Genomic DNA, 22,031 nt, shown 5'->3' with positions numbered 1-22,031 from the left:
CATCCAAAATGTTTCTGCATTTATATATGAAAAACGACGTTTGGAAATGTTCGGACCCAATAAACTTTCTGTGTTTTCTACATTTGGGCTTTAGTGGTTTGTTCTCTTCTCAGAAGTAACATGCAACATGTCAGACACGGGGAATCCAAATAAGAGCGAAGGGATTAATAAATGAAGGAATGGAGGGTCAGCTAGTTATTAATCTGTTCCTTAAGTGTATTGATCAGTTTATGAATAATTCCCCTTTGTTTATGTGTAAGTTGCCTCCGTTTCCCAGTTACCTATGTTTACTGATCTGTTTGCTCGGATTATTTATCAGGTTAGTAGTTTCTTAAGCCAGTTCCCTCCGTTTATTGAGTTTATTAATGATAATACACCAGTCAAGCATAACATTATGACCACCTTCCTAATATTGTGTAGGTCTCCCTTGTGCCTCCAAGAGTCGTGACTCATCAGAGAATGGACATGGACCTTCTGAGGGTGTCCTGTGGATGTTGTTAGTGGGTCCTATGGGTTGAGGGGAGGGGCCTCTGTGGATCATCCCACAGATACTTGATCAGTTTGGGATCTAGTGAATTTGGAGGCCAGGGCAACACCTTGTGCTGTTCTTCATGTTTTTTTTTTTAGTTGTTCCTAAACTGTTTTTGTGTGTGTGCCTGTGTCAGGCTGCATCCTGCTGGGGATGGCTGCTGCCATCAAGGAGTGTCATTGCTATGGGGTGGGGGTGTCTGGTCTGGTCTAGGTGGGTGCTACATGTCTAAGTAACATCTACATGAACGTCAGGTCCAAAGGTTTCACAGCAGAACATTGAAATGTCACAACATGGTCAGTGTTAGTTCTCCTGTCAGTGGTTCTAATGTTGTGGATGATCAGTGTATTTATTTAATAATAAATACCTGAACACTTATAAGATTACAAACAGCTTCAAATCACACTCACAATTTATTTTCACATTTGCACACTGAATTCAGCCTCTTCAAGAGTTTCTGCTGCTGTGGTCTTTAAACACATCATTTATTATTTTTTATTGGAAGCCATGGTTTCATTTATAGGTGACAAGAAGAAAAAAAGGAATCTGCAGCGCTCCTTTGTTCCTGGAATTACACGTGTGGTCATAAAATCAAAGTTTGCTGTTTCCCTTTAAAAGTCCTTCCTTTGAGGATGAATCAGTATTTGAGTCTGTTGTCCTTCATATCCGTCTGCACAGGAAGATGAGCTCTGATTAAAAAAAAAAAAAAAAAAAGGAGTGATGATGGACTCCTTAGAAAAATACTGTAGAGCTGATGATGAAGCTCAGCCGAGGAAAGTGGAGATGAAAACGCTGGTGTCCAGGTTGAGAGTGGCGTGCCACCAGCGGTCAGGAAAATACAGCACCTAAAGAGAAACACCCAGAATAGTTAGAAAACAGCACTATTTGTCTTTTAAAAGGTAAAAAAATACTCCAGAACATAAATAGAAGAGTTTCTAAACTGAACAAAAAGTAAGATGTTTGTTTATGAAGCGCTGGAAGGTTCATTTCTGAAGTTTCACAGGAACGTAGCTGCTCTCTGTGTCGGCGTGAACGTGGAAGACGAACTGCCCCGGCGCGAGGTCGTGTTACCTCTCCAGGTCTGATGGTGCACTCCAGCGGAGCCTCGTCCTCTGGCAGGTGGGGGTAGGTTTCTGTCAGCCAGGACAGGGTGGTGTAGTTTGGGTGGAAATGAGGCTCCTTATCAGGCGGGTAGAGAAACCAGCGCTGTGTGAGGATCACATTATTCCGTTAGGGAATTTCACCTCTCCGTTGGTTTAACCTCTGATTTAATAATTCAACACAAGGTGCAGCAAAACAATGAAAAGGCAAATTTTGATGATACCTTTCTTCCATAGATGACCTCTGAGTAACCAGGACCATGCCAGTGGAAGGGGACTCCTGTTCCAGGACCTGAAGAAGATTCCTGAGTTAAAGTCCTTATTCTCAATTCTCATATTCCACATGTAATCTGGCGATGGAAGCCTCCTTGTTTCCTCCTTGTTCTGTTATTCTATACAACACATGGACATGTTAAGACGTCCGTGGTGCAGGATGAAGGCTGACCTGCGATCCCGAAGCTGTACGCCCCGCTGGTGAGAGGCAGGACGTACGGCGGAGACTCGTACTCCTCGAACAGGCCGTGCCACTCGGTGAAGTTGTTGTCTCCAAAAAAGTACAGCGTGTCTGTAGAACGGAGGAACATGGGAGTCTTTACGAGGGTGCCTCACTTAAAACACTGTATTTCTTCTGGTCCAGCTGCTAAAACTGTGTCATTTGTGTCAGCAGGGAGACGGGGTTTAACTCACCGCTGCCGAGGGTGTCCGTGGACTGAGGCCTCAGGAACTCATCCACATACTCCTTGAATGGTACGTCCACTAGAACAGATCACTGCCAGTCAGTGTTTAAAAGCATGGATAAGAAATAAAATAAAAAAACAAACTCCCTGCAGGAGACAAGGGTCTCTGTTATAGTATAAGTGTTAGACATGCGTACCTTTCTTGTAAGAATACGTGTTAGCTGTACTGAGCCTCACTTTCCGGGAGCCGTATTCTTCTAGTAAGCTTGACTTGGAGCACAACAGCCTGAATTTCTAAAAACAAACTCAAGGCGTTAAACTCTGCAGTAACACCGCAGCTTGACCGTGTCGGGACACACTTTGATCCATTTAAATAGTGCGATATCTTCTTCGTGATATTTGCTTTACCGTCAGATTAATCAGAAGAGTGTCCTGATACGTGCAAACTGCTCTCTGCACTGTAATCATGCAGGATGCGTTCACAAGGAAAAATCCACCCTCAACTACTTTAAAAGCAGCCGTTTCTATTATTGCCCCAATTTATAGTCAGACTCATCCGTTTAAGGGGCTTTTCCACCAAATATCCCAGGAAATTTAGTAGAACACCATACCTCAACAGAATGTTCTTAATCATGCAATAAAATTATTTGTTATTAGACCACCAAGTTGCTTTTACAAAACCCAAATCAGACGGCAAACAATTTCCACTCAAACGTTGCACGTCCACAGTCGTTCATCAGTTAATGGAGCGTCTAAATACGTACCGTGTTGTCAGTGAGGCCTCTGAGGATGACCGGTCTGCTGTATGCGTATCTACAAATGGGGAAAGACATTTTCTCAGGAAAGGTGCAGCTTTGATTTACTTTTATCATTTTTTCCTTTTTTTTTTTGTTGATGCATTGCTTTTAGTTTGGAATTTGTATAAAAAGTATAAACACACAAATAACAATAGATAAAAACGGCATTTTGGATTTCTTTTTTAAAAATGTTGTATTAGTTGCCGTGGTGATTTGCCTCGTCAATACACAACTATACATGTATCACAATATTTTAGGCCTAGCAGCAAAATACTGGTGGTGCATCAGTCTAGCAGGGTTCAGACCCTAAACATGTTTTTTAACCTCGGCGTGTCTCGTTTGCAGACCTTTCGATGAACAGCTGGTGTGAGAGTGAAGAGCCGTCCAGCACGTCGATGGTACAAGGACCTTCATCTTGTAGCCTGAAATCTGAAGGATGTGACCTGAACACAGACATGCAGGTTAGAACGGAAATGGGCAACACATCTGTGACAGTGACCTTTGGCTCCGCTCCAGTCGAAGTTCAAAAGCAGATTTTACTGCAGCGACATTTAATTTTAATTGAATATTCACGCATCGCGCTTATTTCAGTTGCTAATGAGGGATTCATTAATTTTGCAATGAATATTTTTGTGGTACTTATTGCAATTGCAAGCCCACGACTGCATAATGAGGCAGAAATGTAATTTGGAAAATGGTGGAGAATGCAAAGGGAAATTAATGAGGAAATACATTTATAAACACATTTAAAATTGAACCAGTTATATAATTAATAATCGAATGGGACATAAAATAATTTATAAAATATTTATTTCATGAATTATTAATAGTATTATTGTTACTACGACTACTAAATAATAATTAATATTATAATCATTATTATTATTATTTTCTGTTGTTTTTTCGCGCCACTGCTCGGTGTCGCTAGAATTCCCAGAATGCCTTGCGTTATGTTATGATAACGAAGAAGGTAAACTTATGCTTACTACACGTTGGCAACCAGTTTAATATAGTATTATATATCCTAATATTTAAGCTTTTTACTAAAAAAAAAAAATCGGTTATAGGTAAATTAGAAAGACGTACACATTTGAACGGTGTTTTATTAGTTAAATCGAGATAGACGTTAAATTGACGTTAATTTAAAGTGGAGCTTGGTTTGAGACTCAGTCAGAACTCACTCTGCGGGTTGTAAATTAAGATTTAGAAGATTAAATATAGAACTGCTTTACGCAATACTTTGAAATAACCCTACAGCTGTGTCAGTTTAGCGTTGAAGCAGCAGGTTTGTGAACTCACCAGCCTCCTCCGTCGTCCGACTGCTGCGCTTCCAGCCCGGCGACGATGAGACATAACACAACAACAAAAAGCGAAACCTTGTTGTGTTCCATTCAAAAAAAAAATGTGTCGTTTGTAAAAAATTTTTTAGCCTTGTTTTAGTTTAATATGCCGCATAATCATCACGCATGAACTGCCTCAATCGCTTCCTGCCGGGGATCCAATCAGAGGGCACCACATTAATCCTGCCGGTGCTGCGTTCAGGTTACATGGGAACTACGAGCTCTAAACAACTCCTGTTCGCGCTAGGATATTTAAAACTTTCAAACCTGTATTTGAATGACACCAGTAAATAAATATAGGAAATTTAATCTTGTGTAACGCTGCATATCACCTGTACCTGCTGGATGTCGCTGTCCCGTTTGTGCACACAGGGCAGGGAGTGACACACTTCCAGGAACTGTGAAGCACTGTACGTAGAAACATCCTTTTGCCATTTAGGAGATACAAAACTTGATATTTAAGTGGTGGAACTGGTTTAAAACTTTGTTATTACTTTACGGCCTGAATGAATACTGTATATGTGTATATGTGTGTATGTGTACATATGACACCGGTCTACCAGCACACCAGTCTACATCAAGTCACTCTAATTTTGCTGTTTTACGTTCAAGTTCAGTCGTTGCACTTGCTGAAAGTTACATAATAAGTATCTGCCCGAAGGTTGCCTCGGTGCGACTCTGGTAATGAAGCAGAAAGTACAGCACATTCCCTCATTTATATTGTGTACGTTAACACAAGCCAGCTCCTCACACATTCAGATGTTACTTTATTTCACAGAAAGACGTAGCAGCAGCAGTATATCAACAAATGTTCTGAAAATAGGGTTTAATTAGGATTTGTAAGACTGCCAGAAAGACCAGATATACACCTTACGCTCTGCATTGTTAAATTAAGCTACATAACAAACTGGTATAAAAAAATGGCATCCAGTGAAAGGTCTTTATAATATATCTGACTTCCGTGACAATCTAAACGTTAGTGAGGCTTACGCAGTGAATCACAGTTTCAGCTCATTTCACACAGTAGGAGTCAATGCAAACAGAATAAAAAGGCAGTAAAGTCTCAAAGTAAATAAAGTGTAAAAAGCTGGGTTTCTTCAACGTCACAAGTTCAAGTTCATAAACGTGTAGGAATTCTCCATAAGTGCATACATTTAATGTTAATGTTTAATGAAAACGTCAAATATACAGAAATAAATCCTTCCCAAAGTTTTTAAGCTAAAAACAATCAAAAGTCACCATTCTTTCAAAGACACGTGCACATTTGTTCAGTTTAATAGCTTCTGCGGAGTCTGAACATATGTTTAGAGTTGAACTTAAATAATGTAAAGAATAATCATTGAACAGTGATCGTAGTGATTCATGATACAATTTTAAACGTACAATACATGTTGTGTTGTATTATTATAAATAGAAGCTGCAACAAATTCAAACAAATGAACTGTTAAGTATTTGTTAAATGATTAAAAGTAGTTTTTTTAAGCCGTAATTGATTATTTAAAGACAAAATAAAGAAGCAGGTATTAAACTTTAATTGTCTTTTACTTTTGGTTGTAATCTTTAATTTAATTTCATGATGTCAAACATCGTTGGCGCGCGTTTAAAGGTCAGGATTCTCCTCACAGGATAACATTTTATAGAAAAGTCAAGAATCCAGCAGCACTTTAGTGGAGTCCTGACCTTTCTACAATTTTGTTTTCTCCTCCATGCACCTTGGCGGCTGAAGTCGCGCCAGCAACAAAAAAAAAATGTGATATTTTCATGCTTTTCTCCATCGCATATATTTTTAATGCCCGATTCTCCTTCAGCATTTAATTAGTACATTTAAATTAAGTGCAATAATTAATTCTGGATCTACTAAAGCCCTCACAACACCTAAATATGAACTGGTACCAGGGGAAATATTTGATCAAGTGACTAGAATATTTGCTTGTTTTAGTAGAAATTAATCATAAGTAAGTATGAGTCAATCTTTAGAGAGATATTGACTCTAAAGTGCCTCGTTAAATTTACCATGAGAGGACAAAGACAGAGAAGAAGACAGGCAGGATGGACAGCAGCAGAGGGACTTGAGCCGTCCTGGCAGCTGATGAGGTGGCCGTGAAGTTGACGAAGCCGGGCTGGTTGGTGGCGATCCGGCCGTTGATCCAGCTCTGGTACCGTGACACTCGTGCGTACACTCCCGGGAATTGGGCCTGAGCGCACCCGATTCCAAAACTCACCACTCCAGCCTGAACCCATATGGTATTGTTTTTACTCACCATCGGGCCGCCTGAGTCTCCCTGCACACACAGACATATTGGTCATGTCACCAGCCGGTGGGATTGTGAGGATGTGCAGGTGTACGGATGGATTCAAACTCACCTGGCAGGAGTCCCTTCCTCCCTCTTCCAAACCGGCACAGATCATGTTGCTGGTAATGCTGATGCCTTGCGGGCTGTAGGAATTGTCACAGTTGGTGTTGGCTATGACAGGAACACTCACCTCCTGCAGCGTCTGAGGGGAAGGAAGGGCCACTGAAAAAGAGAATAAAGATTTAATGTTAACAGAAATTAATGCATTAGACTAAACAAAATCCATCACATCAGATTAGACACATATCAGTCAGTGGCCTTCAGATTATCTCAAGAACAGAACGTAGAGAGCTTCATTGGACTTCCCGAGCAGCTGCATCCAAGCCATACATCACCAAGTGCAAGTGGTGTAAAGGACGTCACCACTGGACTCCAGAGTAGTGGAGACGCGTTCTCTGGAGTGACGAATCACGCTTCTTCATCTGGCAATCTGATGGACCAATCTGGGTTTGGCGGTTGCCAGGAGAACGGTACTTGTCTAAGTGAGAAGTGTGGTGGAGGGGTGATTATGGTGTGGGGTTGTTTCTCAGGAGCTGGCCCCTAAGTTCCAGTGAAAGGAACTCTGAATGCTTCAGCATACCAAGAGATGTTGGACAAGTCCACGCTTCCAACTCTGTAGGAACAGTTTGGGAATGGCCCCTTCCTGTTCCAACATGACTGCGCACAAAGCAAGGTCCATAAAGACATGGATGAGGAAGTTTGGTGTGGAAGAATTTGACTGTCCTGCACAGAGTCCTGACTTCAACCTGATAGAACACCTTTGGGATGAATCAGAGCGAAGACTGTGAGCCAGACCTTCTCGTCCAACGTCAATGTCTAACAAAAGCGCTTCTGGAAGGATGGTCAAAAATTCCCATAAACACACTCCTAAACCTTGTGGAAAGCCTTCCCAGAAGATATGAAGCTGTTATAGCTGCAAAGGGTGGACTGAGGTCATATTAAACTCTATGGATTAAGAATGGGATGTCACTGAAGTTCATGTGCGTGTAAAGGCAGATGAGCGAATACTTTTGGCAATATAGTGTACATACTAACATACACTGAAAGTGTCTGTTTTGCCAAATAACAGAAGCATGTTTAACACAGCCTTAGCATGCTAACTTGGGGGCTAACGTGGTTAGCTCCACTCTCCACCGTATAGTGACCACCACTAGCCTCGTTTTGTTCTGGCTTGCAGTTCTCACCCAAGAAACATATCTGTATCAATGTGGCCATGTTGATGTATGCAAAGTCAGTGATTTCCCTCATTGATCACAATCTCAGTTTTACATATTACTGGAGATTACCCTGCATATGGAAGGTTTCAGTGTCCCAGTTATGATCTGAGCTTTGTGCAGCGCTCTAAAATAGCTAACAGAGGATCAATGACTAAATGTTAACTTAACGTGCATGCTTTCAGTATGTTCCACCATTTGTATCATGTCCCCACACTACAAACGGTGCCATACATGGTTCTGAAACAGCAGTAGGTATTGTTGCAGTAATCTACTGCGCCTCAAACGATGTTGTAATCGGAGCGCTTGCTCGAGGCACTATTAAAGCCAGGTGTGAACGCGCCTGATTCTGGTTTTGACTCTGTTGTATCTGTGAAATGTGATGTTGATTGCCACCCCTGAGCGTGTTTCTCTAATGGTTTATGACAGGCAGAAAAGCAAGACGTCATTATTAATCATGTCTCTGGATTCCTCCTTCGAAGCTGACGCTGGTGAAATAGTCCCACTGGGAGTGGTTGTTGTTTTTGCGGAAAATGTTACGAAATTCTTCGAAGGCAAACATGCTGGAAAATACCTGCTGTAGGTGGAACTAGTTTATCTAATCGCCACGCCTGGCGTTAAGTAGTTAATCTGTCGACGGCTCTGAAGAGCAGTGAAGTACGAGAATATCTCAAACCTGTACAGACTAGTAAATCCAAATCCCATTTTTTCTGATCTCCGAATTATAACAACTGTTTAATTTTGATGCGTGTCAAAATTTGTCAGGAGAAGAAGAAGGAATAACTGTCTACTTTATTCTGATCACTACTGCAGTAATTTATGAATTTTGTCCGAAGGCTGACTGTTTCTGGAGGTTTTCAGTCATATAAGATGATGTTTCAGCCAATAAAATTCATTCATTCATTCATTCATTCTCCGTTAACAGTAACTGAACATTAGTTGCTCACCACCAGAGGCGATGGTTCCCCAGCCAGTGACCCAGCTGGTCGTCCCGGCTGGGAATTCGCTGCCGTCGGCCGCCAGACACACGGGTCTGATGAAGTCGGTGAACTCAACCGCTGAAGACAACTGAAGCAGGGCTATGTCATTGTCATTTGTTTGGCTGTTGTAGTCTGGATGTCTGATGATCTGGGACAGTGACCGGGACACCTCGTTATTGTTCACATTTTCCTGGGTCTGTCGTCCAAGGTAAACGGTGAAACCGAATGTACTGGTGCTGAAAATACCAAAAGATGAGGCGTTTAAACATGTGTAGGTTGACAAGCAAACTGCCGAGTCGTGAGATGAGAACTCACCCGGGGAAGCAGTGGGCCGCCGTCAGAATCCACCTGTTGTTGATCAGGGAGCCTCCGCAGAAATGTCCGACACTGTTGTGCAGACTGGCCTGCCAGGGCCACGCTCCCGCCGGAGCATCCTCGCCTCCTACGATTCGAGTGTTGAGCGGTGCAATGCCACAAACTGAAAGGAAATGCACGCGGTGAGCATATACACCGATCAGCCACAGCATTAAAACCACTGACAGGAGAAGTGACACTTTAATGTTCTGCTGGGAAACTTTTGGACCTGGCATTCATGTGGATGTTACTTAGACATGTTTCACCCACCTAGACCAGACCAGGCACCCCCGCCCCATAGCAATGACACTCCTTGATGGCAGCAGCCATCCCCAGCAGGAGATTTCAGTTTAGGAACAACTCAAAAAAACATGAAGAACAGCACAAGGTGTTGACCTGGCCTCCAAATTCACTAGATCCCAATCTGATCAAGTATCTGTGGGATGATCCACAGAGGCCCCTCCCCTCTACCCATAGGACCCAAAGGCCCCCATTAACAACATTCTGTTGCCAGACACCACAGGTGTCATAATGTTATGCCAGGTCGGTGCAAGTCATGCACACAGTCTCTGACATTCTGTTCATTTTTACTCAGAGCAGGCGTGGACAGGACGGCAGCTCCAAGACACAAATCAAGATGACAAGAGGGGAAGGCTGAAATGATTTACAGCGCACCTCTGTGAATGATCAACTCTTCTACAATTTCTATTTGTTCAAATAGTCATGTTCCACAGAGGATGGATTCTAATGACCCAACAGGTTTGTTTATTTAAGCCTCCTGAAGTCGTATTGAACTGGTTTGCCATAAAATAGCTCCACAACCCCTTCAAAGCCCCTTCAGACTGTATATTGTTACATATCTGTACATGCAAACATTTACTGTATGTACAGACTAAACTAAGCAGTTGACCTATGATGTGTGAGTCAGTGAGATGAAAGTGTTTCTGAACTTTGGATGGAGCCGTCCTGCCTGGCTGTGCAGTGTTTTTGGTGTGACTGAAATGTGTAAAACATGAACCAGATTTCAGCAGCATCAACTGTCCCTACAGCTCGAACCCTCGTCTTCTGGGAATCAGCTGCGTGTCTTGTTTGAGAAATGAAACAAAGCATCAGAAGTGTGAGAACAATACTCACCATCCAGTTGCGCAAAGCTTCCTGTTAGAGAGACAGAAAAAACAACATCAGTGTCTTTTAATCTCCTGTTTTCTTTTCAGAAGACTGGACAAACAGGTAGCTCAAATAATGACCATCTGACGTTTTCATCGCGACTTGACGACACTGGGTGAGGCTGGTATTTGTGACATCCGACTAAACAAAAAAACCACATTTGTACTCTTTCATACATTTCCTAGATGACAAATGAGGGAGATATTAATAGAACACAAAGTGACGAGGTACTCAGACCACACGTTTGTCTTGTTAAACTGAGTATTTTTCATCCTTTCAAAGCGACACTTATTGCTTTCTTTAAATTACAGTTTCTCGGTATTGATTTATGTTGTTTTATGCATTCCAGGGGACAAATATGCGTTTCACTCCAGTTAATTTTGTGTAAAAAAAACACGTGATAACATCAAGAACACAATGCATAGTTTCAGATTAGTCATGAAATCAGATTAGTTTGACACACGGGTGACTTAAGGTGGCTTTAACAGATTTATTTGTGAAAGAAATGGCACAATGAGGCTAGTTTTCTTATGTGATTATGAGACAAACAGAAGGTGCTAATACTCTAATCTGTGCTCTTAAAGGATGTGCGTTTTTGTCTTTTAGACCTTTTCAGAATAGGATGAAAAACACAACGGGTCAATTGAAGTGAGTCACTTCGGACGAGACCTCTGAATCATCACTAAAACCGACCATAAACTTAAACAGATATGGTTCAGTTTGTTTAGTCTACGTCTACAAATTTAATTTTATATCATATACTTGTTTAGGTAGATGTATGTATGCACTGTGAAACTATGATACTATGAGTTAGAAACAGCTCATTAGGTTACATTATCCATTGAAGAAAACTCATTTCATCTCGTCAAATGAACTCAAACGCCTCACTATTTCAACTAAACAGAAGTTGAAGTTGAGTGCGCTTAGATTTCTCATCCTGACGACTAATGGCAAGTTTTAAAGTTTATATTTTAAACCTTTACCCTTTAACTTCAGACAGATTCAACTCACGTCGTCGTTTGTTCAAAGGTTTGACATTTATTTTAAAATGTGCTGACAGGATGTACAAAGGTTGGTGCCGGCGTTTGAAACAGTGTCCTCTCTTAGTTCCTGGTAGGGATAGGGGTTCTAAAATCCACCCATCCGTCATGCTTGTGTCACCAAAGTTTTTTCCTTGACGCTGTAAAACCGTGGTGTAATCGTCTTTCATAGAGCCTCGTTTCAAAGGTATCTGCATTTTATGGTAGCGGTTCTGTCGAATTAAAAAAAAAAAACGGAAACTGGCAGCAGCCTCTGTATATTTTCAGGCATTTTTCTCTCCATCACCCCTCCTCCTCCTCCTCCTCCTCTACCCCTCGCTTCTTTCAACTCTAAACTCAAAGACATGAGTTAAATGAACATTGATCACACAGATAAAACTCACACAAAGTCCAGTCAATGGATTGCTTTAAGTTTCATTTCTGAAAACTCATAAAATCGAGTTCAGTATCAGTGTTAATGGGACCGTAATGTTTAACAGTGTGCGACTCTGTGCTGTTGTTGAACAAGGTGGAGCTAAGCTTAGATATCTAATATCCTTTTACATAATAATATTAGTTCAACCGTGACAGTGATTCAGAATTTATCAGCTCGTCCTATATTTTCTGTTTAAAATCCTGATTTGTAAAGTAATTGCAGCTGTCACTTAAGTGTTGAAAACTAGACACTGACGGCTAAAGAGCAGCAGGAATCTCAGCTACTGGAAGCGCAGTGGAGATTCGGCCTGAAATATGTGTGTTCAGAGCTCAGGTTTTTGCCCGAACAAGACTTCAGATGTCAACACATCGTGGGTCAAACCGGCTGTACTGGCTTGTCATGTCAGCAGTGCAAACAGAAAACTGTGAAAATAACTTATAATTGTAATCATTTAAATGACATTGTTCCTGTTTAGTATTAAACACCTGATTCTGATTTTAATCCCATCAGTTCAATAAAAGGAAATAAATCAGATTCCTCTTTGGTGTAATTTAAAAAAAAAAAAAAAAAAAAACACATTTGAATATTCTGAACGTATACTGAATTATTTTTTTACTCACCTCCTAGAGTGAGAGCCAAGAGAACGGCTCCACAAACAAACAGTCTGGCTGCCATGGTGCAAATCTTCAAAGTGACTTCAGATCGATGGACATGCAGCACTTCAACTAGTACCTGAACCTGAGGGCGTGACTGTCTACTCTAACCTGCCCTCCTGTCTGCAGCGTTCCACGACTGCTATGCTTTTCATATATTTGCAACACACACACGCCCTTCTTCACAAACAGCCATAGGTGACCAGCTCGGCCGGACGAAACAGTTTCATTATTTATGTGTCAGATGTTGCATTGTTAGTTACATGACACGGTGGCTTGTTTTTGTTAAACGTACCTGCTTAAATTATTACCAGTTCCTGCTGTGATCCTGAATCTGAGGATATTTTGAGGAAATGAGAGTTTTGTACGTGTAGATTTTTATCCAGTCACAAATATTTCTATAGTGTATGTTCCTACCTAAACAGCCAGACTTTTGGTTTAATAAACTTCTTAAACTTTTGTTTCCCAACTTGGAGTCTGCGCCTCCCTCGGCAGAGCCACAAAGATCACAGTCTCTGCCTGCCCCGAGGCTGTGTAAATAACATTTGCAAATGTAAAGTAAAACCATCATCCTTAAAATCAATACATGCTAAGGATGACACGGCATGTTACAGCTACCCTTACTCTGGGTTGAACAACAGGTCCTCCTTAATTGCCAAGTGCCAACGACGAGGGCTTATTACGTGTCATTATTTCTGCCTTAAACGTAATCAAACGGCAACAAACAAGACATTCAGTTTCTGTTGTCTTCCACAGACCAGAAATGCACATGACAATGAACCAGTTAGACTCATGTTGTTGATCAAGTTCTGATAATCCTCAAATGGAGCCCAACAATGCAGAATATCTGAGTGTTTTGTGTGCCGGCCATCCGCCCTGACCTCCTCTGTCCAGTTCAGAAATTTTCATTATTTCACCGTTGCCTCGGTGACAAGGATGCCTTTTATAAATAGATGTTAAAAGTATGCCCAAATCTTCATGTCCAAATCTTACAAGACGTTAAATACGGGATGAGGAAGATGTTCTTTTGGATACGTTAGCTACTGGTTTTAAAGGAATTTTCCATGACTGATGACTCCCTTGTTATTAAGGTTCATTGATGCAAAGTTGAATTTCTTGCCACAGTCTCTTCCTGGTTTGTTAATCTTCTTACACTCACTCAGTATATTCCACTTAAACCTAACCGGGAAAAATGTATATAAACTATTTACACATATTTAAAACAACAGTAAATGTTTTCAATGAAACATAATTCCAACCGGGGTTATGTTTATTATTATTGTTAAGATAGTAAAATGTGTTTTGATCTCTCGACTGTATCTCTAAAACTTCCTGTGTGAACAAGTTTCATCTGTAAATTTGGCTGAAGATGACTGATGATGTTGATGGAAAACAAACGCTCAGACCAAGACCGGTTTTAAAATCTGATAAAACTCCCTGTGAGTCATGCCGTGTACTGCCTCTTCACCGTATGGGACAAATGCCATTTGTCTTTTATTATGTGGACAATGCATTCCAATAAGTCCCCGTTAAATTGTTGTTTAAGAGAGTTGACGTAATGATTGAAGTCTTGCATCTAAAAGCAGCAAACTGAGAAGGAGTTATAAAAGGTGTAGCAGCCCTTTCACTCACATGTTAAAGCTCAGGTACGGTTAATATACACCAGTGTTTTTCAACCTTTCTTGAGCTAAGGTACATTTTTTTTTCACTGAAAAAATCACAAGGCACACCACCAGCCGAAAATGTTAAAAAAATGAAACTCTGTAGCCTATAATAACAATATAAAGTCATTCTTGTCAAAGTGTCTTGAATAGGAATCAAATAAACACTAAGAAAAAAGTCTTATATATATACACAGACACTTGACAATGGCATATTATTTGCAGATAATAATTAATTTGTTTTCAAAAAATGTTTTTTAGACCAATTAGGTGAAATTGGATAATTTCCCAGGGCACAGATGACAATCTCTTACAGCACACTAGTGTGCCGCGGCACAGTGGTTGAAAAACACTGATATACACAAATGACAGAGGTTGTAAACTAAAATAATAGCAGGATGGTTTAAATTACCAAATGTTCGTCCTTTAACAATGAAATCTGCTCCTGTATTTTATAAATTTTGGTATTGATACAGAAAAAAAAAATTATCATAGCAAACAAACAAATGTTTATCATTGACCACTAATCAGTAAGCAGTAGGCCAACTATTGTTTTCCTTTGTGCACTGTTTCATTTATGGAAAAGAAAACACGTGCATTTAAATACCGCTGATTCATCTAAGGGTCCTGTCTTTGGCGCCATCTGGTGGAAATAACAACAATGACACCGTTGAGTAAATTTTGGATTAGTATCTTTAATAGTCCAGTGCAGGGGTTCCCAAACTTTTCCATACCAAGGCCCCCCAAACAGCATTAGCTTCTGGCCGGGGACCCCATTTGCAAACCTACAGACAATACTACAAAATATGTAAAGAAACGTCATCTTTTATAATGTTTTTTCTTACTTTTATTCACTATTCAATAACTATTACATTTGTTTAGCATAAGTGCTGCCTCATATTTTCTGATTTTAGTTGGCCAGGAGTTCTTAGTTTTTTTTTTTGCAGCAGTGTCCTCCACAGCAGGGCTGTTGGTCTCGTCCTTTGGTCTCTTTCTTGTCAAAAACCTGTCCATTTTGCGCTAGCTACATGCTAGCTTGAGGAGCAGAGCAGCTTCATAAATGGCGCAAACCACCTGGGCCCGTATTCCTAAAGATTCTTAGCGCTAAGAGTTGCTCCTAGTGGCCAAATTCTAAGAAAATTCTTAGAATCATGACGTTTCCCTCCTAAAGTTAGGAGTAGCTCCTAGTAAAGATAAAAGCTATTCCTAAAGAATCTTAGCTCTTAAGAGTGCTCCTAAGGTGAGATCTGCTAAGAGCAGGGAGGAGGACTTTTAGGAGCCTTAGGAATTTCTTAAGCAGAGGAGAAAATGGCTGAAAGAAGAGACAGGAGAGATATTCTCCAAGCACAGAATGACAATCAAGCTTGTTACAATCGCAATACAGTGGTCCCTCGTTTATCGCGGGAGTTACGTTCTAAAAATAACCCGCAATAGGCGAAATCCGCGAAGTAGTCAGCTTTATTTTTTACAATGATTAGAAATGTTTTAAGGTTGCAAAACCCCTCACTACACACTTTATACACTTTTCTCAATAACTTGCAAACATACCGCACTTCAGTCACACTGCCAGCGATCAAAGATACTGTATATGTAAATTTGCAACAATTCTGTAGACACCGTACGGAGGAGATTGATTGACAATGGTCTACAGTCCCTTAGCCAATCGGGACGCAGAAGACGACACGCAGCCTCTCCCTTAGCCAATCAGGACGCAGAAATCAATGCGCTGTTAAAAAAAAATAAAATAAAAAAATAAAAATAAAAAAAGCATGCAAAATTGCACTAAAAAAATCCGCGAGGCCGCGAAAGTTGAACCGCGTTATAGAGAGGGACAACTGTATCACTGGAAATGAAAGTCAACACAATACTGAGGTATTTAGCAACAGGAAAAATGCAAAAATGCAACAATGCAGCAGTGATGACTTGGAGCCAAATCTACGTCTCTAAACACTTTTATTCTCATTGACCAGTTGATCCAGAAGCAAACACTGTTCCTCTTCAGTTGGGTTTCCTACTTCATTTCTTCTCCATTGCAGTTCGGTTTTTGGAAGATTTGAACACCAACCAACACTGCTTCTTCTAGGCCGGTTAGCAATCACAGAAATTGATGAAAGCTGAGCCATTTTACTCTTGTTAATACCAAATAGGTGAAGTGCAAAATGTTACCAGTGTGGTAAATGAATGAAAGCAAATAAATAGAACTATCAGCATGTGAATACTGTGGTAGTGGCCTGAGTTTAATCACACATTTTATAGGATACTTTTTAAAGTATAGCGTACTATTTATTTATTTTTATGTAAAGTATTATTTATAATTATACAGTCTTCATAGAGATTAGATTCTGTTATTAAGTCTATTAATCTGACGTCTATTCTAGGCCAATTATCACCAAAAGTGTATTTTTATCTAGCTTTTAGAATCAACCAATCACACCTCTTGAAATGATGACTCATACCTAGCAACGGGGTCAACCACACCTCCTCACTAAGATAAGAGTTTCTGTCCATTCCTTGCTAAGAGTTCTCTAAGAATTTTCTGGAATCACTCCTAAGCTAAGACTCCTAGCTAGGAATTTTTAGGCTAAGATAGGAGCTCTCTGAGAGGATTCTTAGAATCTTTAGGAATACGGGCCCTGGTCTACACAGATTATGAGGTCGTGAATGATGTTTTGACTGGCAGGGAATCAGAAAGATGAGCATGGCAAATAACATTTAGATATGATATATTATTAATAATTATGTTTCATGATAATGATTTAAAAACAATTAGATTATATTTATAATAATGGTTAAAAATAATTCTATTATACTTTTTTCATTTTTCTAATTTTTTTTCTTATCTTCCCTCCAATTGTCTGAGGCCCCCTTAGCACCCCCTGGCGGCCACCCAGGGGTCCGCGGCCCCCACTTTGAAAACCACTGGTCGAGTGCAGTGATTGTCAAAGTGTGGTACGCGGGCTCCCTCTAGTGGTACGCGAGAGAATTACTTATAATATAATATAAAATATAAATATAAATAAAATAAAATACATTTAAAACGTGAAATACTATCCAACATATTAGAATAGATGAAAATATTTTATCAACCGATGACAAGAAAATGAAAGGAGATACAAATTAATTTGACAGTCTACTTAGCCTAGCTTCTGAGTAGCCATCAAACTGTGCGTAATGGTACAGTGGCCATCAATATTAAATATACTGGTTAAATGAAACCTCCGCCTTGTTTTTAATGAATACTTGGGCCTACTACGCTACTGTATTTTAATTTTGGTCATTATGGTGGTACTTGGAGAGCCAAGTATTTTCTGAGGTGGTACTTGGTGTAAAAGCTTTGCGAACCACTAGACTCTAGTGGATTTCAAGCTTACAGTCCGAAAACATGACAAAATAACAATTATTGTTTCATAACTTGTTTTCAAATGTGAAACTAGAAAATGTGAATCAACATTTAACGAGACTGTTCTATTTGAGATTCAGACTTTGGTTCACGTTACATGAACCAAAGTCTGAATCTCAAATAGAACAGTCTTTTCTGACCGTAGAAATTACATTTAAATACCTATAGCTGAGATGACACTGATCATATTACACTTTAAAATAAAAAAATAAAAAAAAAACATCAGTCAGAGGTTTTCAAAAAGAAAGAAAACAACTTTACACGTGATTTTGAGAAATCCAGAGTTTTGAAAACTGTCTCTATAAACTCAGACAATTAAGGTCCGGTGCATTCAAATTAAGATTCCTAAATAAGAGTTAATTATTCTCTTTCTTTTGTATTTAAATGTTGGAATCACTAGATATGCAATACGATGACTCTGATTTACTCATTCGGTCAAAGATCAGACGGTTTCTGTCTTTTTCTCCACTTCTCGAGAAACTTCTACATCGACCCAGAAAATTCTCTTTATTCTGGAAACTACCGGAAACAAAAGCTGCGCTCGCGGCTCTCATTGGCCAGAGTTTCGAGAAACGTGGGTCAAGTGAACAATGCTGATCAGAAAAATACCGGAACTAGAAAGAGTTTCCGTTCAAAAATAAGACTCAACCCTCCCTCAGTCTGACTCTCCCGCTGTTTAGTAATGAGGCGATATTTTATTTTGAAACAACTAACCGGAAGTAGTACCTGGTGTTGACTTTAACTTGATCGTGTTATTCGTTAAGCTTCCAGAAGCAGCCAGACAGTCCTCTCCCTCAGATATAAAGCGGGTGATCTGGGAGCAGAGACAGAAACTGATCAGAGCGGAGCTGAAGATCTGAGAAGAAGAAGGAGAAGGAGAAGAAGAAGGAGAAGAAGATCAATCCTCTTCACAGCACAGACCAGCCAACACACAACTGTAAGTACAACCTTCACCTCTGATGGAACAAGTAGTTTACTCTGAAAGACTCAAACTTTAATTTATAGAAATACATGGATGTATTTTAATTTGGATAGTTTGAATGAGCTTTGTTTTAAACCTTTTCATCATATGAGAAGAACAGTTTGACTTAATAATACGGAACTAAATAATCACCAACATGAATTAAGTGCTTAATAGTGAATGAATAATGTGCTGATGTTTAGTTTCTAACGTGTACTTTAACTGTTTCTCAAGCAGCCGTCTACAGTGAAAATGTCTGCAGCTAAAGGCGTAGCCATCGGCATCGACCTGGGCACCACCTACTCCTGTGTGGGGGTTTTCCAGCACGGAAAAGTAGAAATCATCGCCAACGACCAGGGCAACAGGACCACCCCCAGCTATGTGGCCTTCACTGACACCGAGAGGCTCATTGGAGATGCAGCCAAGAACCAGGTGGCTCTGAACCCCAGCAACACTGTGTTTGATGCCAAGAGACTGATTGGAAGAAAGTTTGATGATTCAGTGGTGCAGGCTGACATGAAGCACTGGCCCTTCAAGGTGGTTTCAGATGGAGGGAAGCCCAAAATTCAGGTGGAGTACAAGGGAGAGAACAAATCCTTCTACCCTGAGGAGATTTCCTCCATGGTCCTGGTGAAGATGAAGGAGATCGCTGAGGCCTACCTCGGCCAGAAGGTGTCCAGCGCAGTCATCACAGTCCCAGCGTACTTCAACGACTCCCAGCGACAGGCCACTAAAGACGCAGGTGTCATTGCAGGACTCAACGTCCTGAGGATCATCAACGAGCCCACAGCAGCCGCCATTGCTTACGGTTTGGACAAAGGGAAGACAGCAGAACGAAACGTCCTGATCTTTGACTTGGGCGGAGGCACCTTTGACGTGTCCATCCTGACAATCGAAGATGGCATCTTTGAGGTGAAGGCCACAGCTGGAGACACTCACCTGGGCGGAGAGGACTTTGACAACCGCATGGTCAACCACTTTGTGGAGGAGTTCAAGAGGAAACACAAGAAGGACATCAGCCAGAACAAGAGAGCCTTGAGGAGACTGCGCACAGCTTGTGAGAGGGCCAAGAGGACCCTGTCCTCCAGCTCCCAGGCCAGCATTGAGATCGACTCTCTGTTTGAGGGCACCGACTTCTACACCTCCATTACCAGGGCTCGCTTTGAGGAGCTGTGCTCCGACCTGTTCAGGGGAACACTGGAGCCGGTGGAGAAAGCCCTGAGGGACGCCAAAATGGACAAGGGGCAGATCCACGACATTGTCCTGGTGGGAGGCTCCACCCGAATCCCCAGAATCCAGAAACTCCTGCAGGACTTCTTCAACGGTCGGGAGCTGAACAAGAGCATCAACCCAGATGAAGCAGTGGCTTACGGTGCAGCCGTCCAGGCTGCCATCCTCACAGGTGACACCTCGGGCAACGTTCAGGACCTGCTGCTGCTGGACGTGGCGCCTCTGTCCCTGGGTATCGAGACAGCCGGAGGAGTCATGACGTCCCTGATCAAACGCAACACCACCATCCCTACTAAACAAACCCAGACTTTCAGCACCTATTCTGACAACCAGCCTGGGGTCCTGATCCAGGTCTACGAGGGGGAGAGAGCCATGACCAAGGACAACAACCTGCTGGGCAAGTTTGAGCTGACAGGAATCCCACCTGCCCCACGAGGGGTCCCGCAGATCGAGGTCACCTTCGACATCGACGCCAACGGCATTCTCAACGTGTCTGCGGTGGACAAAAGCACCGGCAAAGAGAACAAGATCACAATCACCAACGACAAGGGCCGACTGAGCAAAGAAGAGATTGAGAGGATGGTGCAGGACGCAGAAAAATACAAAGCTGATGACGACCTTCAGAGGGACAAAATCTCTGCCAAGAGCTCCCTGGAGTCCTACGCCTTCAACATAAAGAGCAGCGTGCAGGACGAGAACTTGAAGGGCAAAATCAGTGAAGAAGACAAGAAGAAGCTGATTGAGAAGTGTGACGAGACCATCACCTGGCTGGAGAACAACCAGCTGGCTGATAAAGAGGAGTTCGAACACAAGCAGAAAGAGCTGGAGAAAGTGTGCAACCCCATCATCAGCAAGTTGTACCAGGGAGGGATGCCTGCAGGAAGCTGTAGAGAGGAGGCACGAGCCGGCTCCCAGGGGCCAACTATTGAGGAGGTCGACTGAAGTGGTGTAAATATGGACTTTGTGATCAGTACAACAACTGTATACATATTTTTCTTCTCTTATTTATGATATGTAAAATCAAAAACAAAGAATGGTTGAGATGTTTGTATTTTTATATTGTTGCATTGCTGGACCTTGCAATAAATATAGTTAATAAATAAATCTTTGTGTCTTTGGAATTTATTTTGCATGTTTCCCTTTATGTCAGTGCATTCCTAAACATTGACTCATCAGACAGATGAGTCAGTGTTTTTTTATAAATAGATGTTAAACGTATGCCCAAATCTTCATGCCCAAATCTTACAAGACGTTAAATACGGGATGAGAAAGATGTTCTTTTGGATACGTTAGCTACCGGTTTTAAAGGAATTTTCCATGATGGATGACTCCCTTGTTATTAAGGTTCATTGATACAAAGTTGAATTTCTTGCCACAGTCTCTTCCTGATTTGTTAATTTTCTTACACTCACTCAGTATATTCCACTTGAACCTAACTGGGAAAAATCTATATAACTATTTACACATATTTAAAACAACAGTAAATGTTTTCAGTGAAACATAATTCCAACCGGGGATTTGTTTATTATTATTAAGTTAGTAAAATCTCTAAAACTTCCTGTGTGGCCTGAAGTTTCATCTGTAAATTTGGCTGAAGATGACTGATGATGTTGACGGAACACAAACGCTCAGACCAAAACCAGTTTTAAATTCTGATAAAACTCCCTGTGAGTCAGGCCTTGTGCTGCCTCTCCACCATGTGGGACAAATGAATACTATTGGTCTTTTATGTGGACAATGCATTCCAATAAGTCTCTGTTAAATGGTTGTTTAAGAGAGTTGACGTGATGATTGAAGTCTTGCATCCAAAAACAGCAAACTGAGAAGGATTTATAAAAGGTGTAGCAGCCCTTTCACTCACATGTTAAAGCTCAGGTACGGTTAATATACACAAATGACAGAGGTTGTAAACTAAAATAATAGCTATAGGCCTAGTTAAAATGACCGAATGTCCGTTGCTATTGATACAGAAAGAAATATTTTATCATAGCAAAACAAACATGTTTATCATTGATCACTAATCAGTAAATACCGCGGATTCATCAGAGGGTCATTTTTTAAATTTACTTTCTTTGGCGCCATCTGATGGAAATAACAGCAATGACACCGTTGAATAAATCCAAAGTTTTATGATGAAACTATCGCTATAAGCATTAGTT

At 41.0% G+C, this 22,031-nt stretch overlaps 3 protein-coding genes across 4 annotated transcripts; 1 reads left to right on the top strand and 2 right to left on the bottom strand.

The window, feature by feature from the left end:
* Positions 1–908: 908 nt before the first annotated feature.
* jmjd8 (jumonji domain containing 8) lies at positions 909–5,046 on the bottom strand. 2 transcript variants are annotated; one of them, XM_084570640.1, is made up of 9 exons: positions 4,403–5,046; positions 3,451–3,546; positions 3,071–3,119; positions 2,504–2,600; positions 2,317–2,385; positions 2,075–2,194; positions 1,854–1,921; positions 1,601–1,735; positions 909–1,374 (listed from the first exon to the last, which is right to left on the bottom strand). In XM_084570640.1, the coding sequence occupies exons 1-9, from the start codon at positions 4,492–4,494 to the stop codon at positions 1,294–1,296; spliced, it is 807 nt and encodes a 268-aa protein (XP_084426766.1). In that variant the 5' UTR covers positions 4,495–5,046; the 3' UTR covers positions 909–1,293. The 2 variants fall into 2 exon arrangements, with proteins under 2 accessions (XP_084426766.1, XP_084426767.1); XM_084570641.1 differs by having other exon boundaries at positions 1,601–1,708.
* Positions 5,047–5,193: 147 nt separating this feature from the next.
* On the bottom strand, positions 5,194–13,270 carry LOC311506614 (chymotrypsinogen A-like). The gene is made up of 6 exons (XM_084570639.1): positions 12,588–13,270; positions 10,480–10,500; positions 9,307–9,469; positions 8,959–9,227; positions 6,808–6,959; positions 5,194–6,725 (listed from the first exon to the last, which is right to left on the bottom strand). The coding sequence occupies exons 1-6, from the start codon at positions 12,640–12,642 to the stop codon at positions 6,453–6,455; spliced, it is 933 nt and encodes a 310-aa protein (XP_084426765.1). The 5' UTR covers positions 12,643–13,270; the 3' UTR covers positions 5,194–6,452.
* Positions 13,271–18,885: 5,615 nt separating this feature from the next.
* LOC311507131 (heat shock 70 kDa protein 1-like) lies at positions 18,886–20,967 on the top strand. Its single transcript, XM_084571355.1, has one exon. It carries the CDS (start codon positions 18,895–18,897, stop codon positions 20,812–20,814), a length of 1,920 nt encoding a protein of 639 aa, XP_084427481.1. The 5' UTR covers positions 18,886–18,894; the 3' UTR covers positions 20,815–20,967.
* Positions 20,968–22,031: the final 1,064 nt, after the last annotated feature.

The sequence above is a fragment of the Chelon labrosus genome (assembly GCF_963514085.1).
Source record: "Chelon labrosus genome assembly, chromosome: 21".
NCBI lineage: Eukaryota > Metazoa > Chordata > Actinopteri > Mugiliformes > Mugilidae > Chelon > Chelon labrosus.
Note: the sequence above shows the minus strand (reverse complement) of the source record. Positions and strands in the feature narration are given on the sequence as shown.